The sequence below is a fragment of the Belonocnema kinseyi genome, chromosome 7, assembly GCF_010883055.1.
Source record: "Belonocnema kinseyi isolate 2016_QV_RU_SX_M_011 chromosome 7, B_treatae_v1, whole genome shotgun sequence".
In the NCBI taxonomy this organism is placed as follows: Eukaryota; Metazoa; Arthropoda; class Insecta; order Hymenoptera; family Cynipidae; genus Belonocnema; species Belonocnema kinseyi.
Window position 1 is genome coordinate 123,477,033 of NC_046663.1, and position 8,892 is coordinate 123,485,924.

Genomic DNA, 8,892 nt, shown 5'->3' on the forward strand with positions numbered 1-8,892 from the left:
AAATTAAAATTCGAAAATTTTTTCTAAAGCCTCCAGGGGACTTCGTTTTCGCACGAAAAAATTTTATGTGCCCTTATTGCATCCGGACCCACAATTTTGCACTGAAAAATACCATTTTGTACAATGGAAATAACTTTTCAACTGAATATGTATCTTAATTTTTAAACAAAAAATACGAATTTTAAACAAAATGAATTGTTTTAAAACCACATTGTTGAATTCTTAAGGCAGACAATTTTTAATTTTGTCTTTCTTTTTGAGTTTTCTGTTTTGAGTTTCAGGCTGTTGTGAATTGGACATTAGTTTACTGTGTTTATGAATGTTTTAATTTGTGTTCTTATTTTCTATTTTTATTTGCGTTCTTCGTTACATTTTTGATTCTTGGACTTGTCCTTATATTTGATTTTCGTATTGAATAATATCTAAATTTATGTCTAAGCCGGTCTTATCGTTTTCGTGCTCTCCTTCTCTTACAAATAGTCTTGTTGCTCAGTTTCCCAATTTTATTTCCTCGCCTCGTCAGTCCGCGTTCGCCAAGCAACAAGTTCTGTTGATTTTATACAGTTTTAATCTATTTACTCGTATAATAAAGACCGCGCTTTTACGGCGTTATTTTTATGAATTAAAGTGCTGTGATTCTAATTAACTTCACCTAAACACGCATGTCTCCCTACCAGAATTGATTAGTCGTGACAATGTTTAGTCGTTTTTTTTTTTGTTCAAAACACAGGCCATACCTCTTTCGTTAAAGTCGGTACTCAGGTAGTAGCGTAATGTCTCTTTGTTTATCAGACTTGGGCTGCTATTCAAGACCATTTAATATTTTAGTCTTCAGTATTTATTTTGCTTTCGGTTTTTGTTAAGTGATTTTCCCGACTCGATCGTCTTCTGGTGTTGTGGGAAGTGACGAGTCGGATGACGTATGACCTGTTGCGTCAGAATCGATCGTTGGTGAACGATCGTAGTCGTAGCTTCCGGAGACTACAGCTCTTCTAATTTTTCCAAACAACCAAAACCGTTGTTGTTGCAAATTGTGTACTGAATCGATTCAAGGACATATTATTTGGATTATGGTGAAAAGTTATTTGGACATTAGTAGTGGCAGTGTTGACTTCTCTAGCGCTATGTGTGGTCGAATTCAACCTGATCTGACATGGTTCCTTCATTGCCCCACGCCAGTCCGCGCGTAATTAAGTAACAGTGCAAGACACAACAAAGTTTGATTTTGTCTTAGCAATGTTAAAATGATTTGATAAAATTTGTTTGGGAATAAATAATTAAATTGTTTACACAAAAACTGACCAAAATTTCAAAAAGTCAACCAAGATATTCGCACATGCGCAATTACATTTCGGCCCTAGCGGACCGAGTAAACGGAAATGATTCGAGCTCGAGAATTGCCTTACTTTAACCCTGCTTCACTGAATAGTAGAACACATTACTACAACGATGCTGTCGAGGAAAATTTAGTTCTTATAATTTGTACATGAAAAATAGTTTTTTTTTTAAACAGCGGCCTTTCCCTAGAGCCTTTATACTCTTTAGAGTAATCATATAAAAAGAATCAGACAATATATCTTCATCGCTTGGCCTGAATCTTATTTTTCCTATTTTGACTCGATTTCCAGGGCCTTTGGGTGTATCGAATTGTACGCTGAAGTGAAATTCATTTTACATTGCTAATTTTTAATACAAATAAGTTGGTTGTTTTTAAAAGAGGAAAATGCATTTGTCCGAGTTCAAATCGCCTGATCTATTGTCGAAGTTCTTTCCGGAATATAAGGTAAAGACTCGAGTTAGAGACACTGTTCGTTTTCAAGAGTACAATATTTAGCTTTTCACTGTTGAAGACCCTTTAATTGCGACTTTTTTTCCAAGTATGAATGAAGAAGTTGTTTTTTAATATTAAAAGAATGATGGCAGTAATGTAATATCATACGAGAGGAACCGTTAGTGTCACCTTTGATACATTTAGTGGCGGACTAAGAGCTGTCACGGCCCGGGGCAGTATTTGCTAAGAGCCCCCCCCCCACCCTCCATTCTCCAAAAAATATAATAATTCATAACAGTAGTATATACTATGAAATTGTATACCATGCGAGATGTAAATAGGTAAGCAGCTAAGTAGCCTATATTAAAAAATTAAAACATTCATTAAAAATTAAAATATCGCATTGTTCTTGAACAGGCATAAGAATCAAAGCATTCAGAACTTGTGATTTCTCTCTTTGAGTGCGCTAAATTTGTCAATCACTTCGTCAAAATTTAGTGTGGATATAATTTGTTTGTCGATTGACAAAACTGCAACATTATTTAACCTTTGATCACTCATTCCCGTGCAGAAATTGCCCAACTTATTTCCGAGCTCCGATCTTGCCCCGATCGGATTTTCCACATGTGGCCCCAAGGGGGAGATGATGTGGCTCGAATTAGAACGACATCGGGTCGGGTTAGGTTAGACAAGATTATGTCAAGTTTTCTGTTATCGTCGTGATATTGTTTTTCTTACATATAACTTAAAATGCCAAAAGCAAATAGTAGATTGTGAGTTCGCAATCACAGAATTGTTGGTGAGATTTCTTATATCGGCAATTAAGGCAAAGGTAAGCTTTAATTCGCTAGAATCAACATCACAATTTATTTTTAGCTTCTGAAGATTTCCAGCAATGTATTCGAGAAAGCGTCGTCATTTTGAGTGCATTTACTATTTATGTGAATAAAAAAATGTTTTCCAGCTTTTTAGAATTTCATATTTTGTTGCTGATATTCTGAAAATAGAGATCACCTTACACGAAACGTATGAATTTCCGGATTATTAACATTATAATTTAAATGCTTTTTATATTTTCTCGAACATAACCTCACTTTTTAAATCTCGCTCCACCTGCCCCATGTGCATTAGTCAAACAAAAATCATTCCAAAAGAATATAAAGAAGATCAAAAAATATTTATATTAAAAATTCATTTGTGTGTTTGTAATAGCTCTAAATTTGAACATTGTTTGTCAATGCATTATAGTTTTCTTTAAAATGAAAAATCTTATCTATAAATTCAAGCAATACAAACAGATAATGTAATGTAGTATATTGAAAATGAGATATAATGTATAATGATATATAATGTAGAATATTGAAAAATTGAAGTTTTGTAAAATGCAAAGTTGAAAAAATATTAATATAAAAACTTTTGAAATTTTACTAATTATAGAAATAAAAAATTAAAGGGGCCATATCTGGTCCACATTTTGGATGCCCCGATCTGGGCATGGTCGAGTAGGGCGTTCCATTTACAGTCTGGCGCTAGACAGATTACCCTATCGGGCCCACATTTTTCCCGATTGGTACCCGACCGGCGCCACGCCAAAATTTCTGCACGGGTTGTCGATCTCAAGTAATTTTTTATTATTTAAAATTTTGAAACACTTCTTTTTCAAGAAGCCACTGATACACATATTTTTTTAAACTAGAGAATGAGACAAAGATGGGGTACAGATTAGGTAAAATCCCACTTAATTATAAAATGGAACATATCCTTCGTTGTCCATGAAGAGGCTGCTGTAGTTGTTTTATCAGTCGCTATAATGTGCCTTCGTAACCTTTTTACTTCTTGAAATGTCTGTTCTTCGTGAAAATCATTGTACACCAGGTTCAATTTTTGTACATCAAGTGAAATTTCAGTCTATGAGGCGTTCATGATAAACTTTGAGCGAATGACGTGAAAAGTATCGGCAATCGTTTTCATCGGAATTGACCTTTCTTGAAGTTCCTGAACAAAATGATCCAAGCACTCGTACATTGACCTACGGAGATCCTCTTGCGTAGTTAAGCAGTAGTTTCACTAATGATATCATCCCCTTCCTCAACGATATAAAGTAATAAAACTTCTCTTTTTTACAAAGTCATATCAAGAGTGATCCCTTTTGTTTGTAAATAAGAATTTAAAGTCTATCTGGAGAATCTGTGTTGTTGACCGACTTCTTCCTCTTCTTTTTACTCAGTTCATCTATCAATTCAAATTTCAATTTATCGTTTTAAGTTATGCAAGTCTCTTGGGGCTAGGAAGCCCCAAAACAAGGGCGTACGCAGCCAAAAATTGGGAAGGTTTGGTGATCGCTTCAAATTTTTCATAACTTTTACTGAAACACTGCAAAACCTTCGCAATTTTTTATCATTTCGGAGAGGGGGGCCGTGCGTATGCCCCTTTCTCAAAACAAAATATACACGAACAAACATCTTCTTAGTGTCAAAACTTTGAATTGTATGTCGTACTATGTCGCAACATCGTACTATTAATCAATATTCATTAAATTTTTCTATTTTATTACCATTCACAACCTCTAATTCCAAAGCTTCATCATCATTAATATTATTTGGAGCTTCTGCTACGGTGGCATTATTATCTCCTGTGAAGAATTAATCAATTATGTTACTCGATAAAAGAATCCAAAATGAATTCGGAATTCAGGTATGTACTAACCTTACATAAATGAGTTGTAGAATGTATTCGTCATGCTATTATAGAAAATAAATTTATCGAAAACTACTGAATATTATAGTAGAGTGAAACTCTTCTATACCGCCGATTTTGGGGCTGACGGTGGGTGGGAACTAACTCATTATAGCCCGCTCCGCTTTTGTTTGTTCACGCCTGAGTGACAACCGCAGACCCCGCGCACACCGCGCAGCTCCTGTTACACCTACCTGCGGCACGGTGTCAATGCTCGGAAAGGCTATAAAAGGGAGGGCTTTTGAAAGTTTTCACTGTATTTACATTTTTTTAACAACTCTGTTCGTTGATTTTTTACCTGTAAGAGAGTAAGGTTTTGCAGAGACATTAAAAATAAATTTGTCCAGAGAGTGAAAAAAAGTTCTTCACTCGTTTAGCCAAAACGGGCCTCCCTTGCTTCGATGGGCCCGGGGCGGACCGCCACCTGCGCCCCTGCCTTAGTCCACCACTAAGTGCACTGTTTTGTAAATTATTTTAGGTATATTTATATGCAATTTAATATTCAAGAATGCTACTTTTTACCAATCCTACATTTGGATTTTGGTTGCTACTGCATTTGTTAATAATTAAAAAATTAATCCAGGGTGTCACTAACTGTGGTCTTCATCTTAGTCACTTTTATTTATTCATAAATCAAAAACTTGTAAGATAATCCAATATGATAGAGTACCCGTGAATATTACGGCTAGTATTCTAATTATTACATTCTTATTTTTGTACTAAAAAATTTTGAACATTTATTAACTAACCATATTTAACCTAGAATCAACCGTTGTCAAGTTATTTTGAAAAACTTGTAATTTTTCTTCATTGACCGGATTGTAATGGTCCTCTCACGTGGACCACTACAAATAAATTGTTAAAAATTAACAATTTTTCTAATTCATTTTCTGGTATGATTTTCCTATTATAAGGTTGCACTGAAAAGGCAACAGGCAGCTGAAGATGCAATCGCCTTGTGTATGGCAAAAGTGACAACGGGACAGAAAATTAATCGTCTTCCACCAGGAAAGATATTTGGGATGACAGTTAGTAAATGTTTTTCAGAAAGTTATAACTATATTTTATAGTTTCATTATTATAACAAATTTAAAAATAAATAAAAATCAGGTACACTATTTTAGTGCTACTGGTGAATTCTTATCTCCGTGCTTCATTCACAGATAAGTAAAGAAGAGAACACTATTGTTGAAAGTGGAAGCAGTGGTCATTTTTCAAAAATGAAGGAGAAACTAATTCCGAAAAAGGAATGTGGTGTGTCTCAAACTTCTTTGGAGACTCTCATTCGTCTATTTCCAAAAACAAAACTTTCTGTATTGCAGTTAGTTTTACAACGATGTGGTCAAGATCTACTGAAAGCCATCGAGTACTTTGCTTTCACCGAAAGAAGTCCAGACATTGGTCCAGCTGGACTTTTTGAATCATCCGCTTTTCGTCCACCACAAATTCAACAGTTTCCCGAAGCAGTGACTTCTAGCATTAGGAATTCACCCAAGGTGGGTATATCATATATAAGATTATATTATATTAATCTTAACAAAACATCTAGGATGCAAAAAACTCCGCCAAGTCAAAAACTTTGAGAAAATGTATTAAAATGGAAAAAAGTATATCTTGGCGAGAGTTTTTCTTTGTTTTTTTAATTATAATAGTCTCACCAAGATTATCTCTTTTAATTCATATTTGATGTTTTTTGTGAGATTTCATTTCTTTTTTAATAAAAATGTTTATTAAATCAAATACTCTTTTTAAATAATACACTAAAATGCAAACATTTTTGTTTGTGCTAATTTTTCCTTCCAATTAATTGTTTTTGAGAAAATCTTTATTAAGGTTTAGTAAGTAACTGGTCGTGGATCCTCAAAGGTACACTTGTCATTAGTCACAGAAATAAACTAGGTGACATACCTACTCATTTCCAGCGTCTCCTCGAGGTAAATGCACCCCTGTAACTGCTCACAGAAATAGAGTTGGTCAAAGCCCTACGCTTTTTGATTACATCTACAACTTTTGTCTAAACACTCTTCTGAAATTTTTTGCATTTATAGAGATAAATTCGAAAAACCATGAATTATATGGGGTTTCTATGGTTTTCGCCGTAAAAATCAAATTTGTGGATATTTTCACTATTATATTAGTAATCAGCGAATAGAAATACACAGGTATGTATATAGAATTTCAAATTAATCGGAGATATGCCCTTTTCGGAAGTGCACCCGAAAAGGTCTCAAGTTTGTTGCACTCACTAAATTTCAATAATGATTTACTCATAAACTATTAACCAGGAAGGAAAAATCTGTGGAATCAAATATTTATATTTTGATTAGATCCACAACTTTTGTTAGAAACCTTTGCCGAAATTGTCTGTATTTACCGAGATAAATTCGAAAAACCATGAATTTTATGGGTTATTTTATCTATCATTTTCGTAATCAGCGTGACAAAATTTAAAAGAATTTACAGAGTTTCAAATTAGTTGGAGAAGGTTGAGGTCAGTCTTGAAGTAACTTTTAACGAGGACTCCAGTGGTGACCTTAGTTTTGAACTTGACCTTGACCATGATCTTCATGGTTATTTCAAGGTCACCTTTCTTTTTTTAAATGGAATGGCCCATTTTTGACATTGGCAATCGAAACAGCGGAAAATTTTACATTAAAAAGAAAGGTCAAGTCCGTCATAGGTAAAGTGTAGCCTTGATGGACGTATCAAGGTTATTCAAACTTCAATATGGACTGAACATCTGTTCGCAAGCTAGCACTATATATTGCATATTGCTTAAGTAAGTAACTAGGGTAGGATGATTTTTACAAGCTAGCTTGCGAAAAATTATTCAGACCATATTGAAGTGTGAATGGCCTTGAAATGTCCATCAAGGCCACAACTGACCTGTGACTTAACTACACTTTTCAATGTAAAATATTCCGTTCTTTCGATTTCCGATATCAAACAGAGTCGTTTCAATAAAAAACAAAGAGTGACCTTGATATGACCTTGATGGTCATGGTCAAGGTCACTTGATGGTCTCTATTTAATGTACATTGTTCAAGTAAGTAAGTAGGGTAAGAGCATGATTTTCACAAGCTAGATTGCGAAAAAATGTTCAGACCATATTGAAGCTTGAATTTCCTTCATACGTCCATCAAGGTCACACCTATAACCTATAACCTTCTCCAAAAAAAATGGTACCTAATGATTTATTTGGCTGTCTCGCAACTTTTTGGACGCCCTATATGCATATATAATTATCAATTTTTCGTGTAGGGAAAGCTATGCAATAGTAGGTCATTTTTATTTATTGGCACCCTGGCGGACCGAAGGAACCGAATGGAGCCCATATAAAGTACCCGTAAAGACTCCATTGGGTCCCCATTCGGTTCCTAATATAAAAACTCGAAAAAACAGTAAAATCAACTTTTAAATTGTTGAAATTCAAATTCCACGTTAAAATTCCCTACAGAAGATCACGGAATAATCGCAATAGTTTTTTTTGCAACGGTAAAAAGTTTTAAAAAATATATAAGGCGTATGAAGCCTGTTGACTGCTACTCTTTAAACGCATCACCTGTAAGTAGCAGTCAACAGGCGTTATACATCTTATATCAAAGAAATTATAAACGTAGATGCAGTGCGAGCTTAGTTACCCGCCATAAATATAGACGGCGCACTGGTGGTAAACTTAGCTTGGACAAGAACCATTTAAATTTAAATTAAATTGCCAATCAATGCGTTTTTACATTTCATAACAAACGTAAAATATGCACGCTTTATAAAACATGGTTATTTTGATAGATACCAGAGAGAAAATTAAATGCATAATTTATATTTCTGTTTCATATATTTTGTAATATTTCTAAAGTTATTTGATTATTTCCAAAAATATCTTTGTAATTTCTTATCCTTTTATATTCTTTTATAAGTAACAATTTATTTACTTCATAATATTATATTTTTATTCGAACAGATAAAACTTTTAGTGCAATATCGATACATAGTTCTTTAATATTATTGAGTGTCTATTTTTATATTTGTACAATTTGCAATTTTTACAGATATTTTAGTCTATTCGACTAATGAATTTCCCGCATGCATTTTAGAATTTTCCTAATTGTCACGTTCAGATCACTGACAATGATTTGAATGGCAGAGTAATAATAAGTTAATAAGCAGCTATCATCGGCAATTTCTTGGCTCAAAATGTGGCGACGGTTTGCTAAGGTGGAAATTACACCGTCTTGGCATGCAAAAATGAAACCCTCCGTACCAGACTTTAATCAGGGCGATTCAAGGAAAGCAAACGTTAGCTCACAAGACATTGACTGATCCTTCACATTTCTGTGGAAGATACCGTGCATCCTCTTATCGAGGAGCTGTCCACGAAAGTTTTT

At 34.2% G+C, this 8,892-nt stretch overlaps 1 protein-coding gene across 2 annotated transcripts in view; it reads left to right on the forward strand.

The window, feature by feature from the left end:
• Window positions 1–8,892, forward strand: part of LOC117177109 — a 146,872-nt gene that overhangs the window by 29,817 nt on the left and 108,163 nt on the right. For both annotated transcript variants that reach the window (XM_033367601.1, XM_033367602.1), the window contains exons 3-4: window positions 5,422–5,535; window positions 5,671–6,003. In XM_033367601.1, the coding sequence (XP_033223492.1) occupies window positions 5,422–5,535; window positions 5,671–6,003 (447 nt within the window). The remainder of the gene's footprint in view (window positions 1–5,421; window positions 5,536–5,670; window positions 6,004–8,892) is intronic.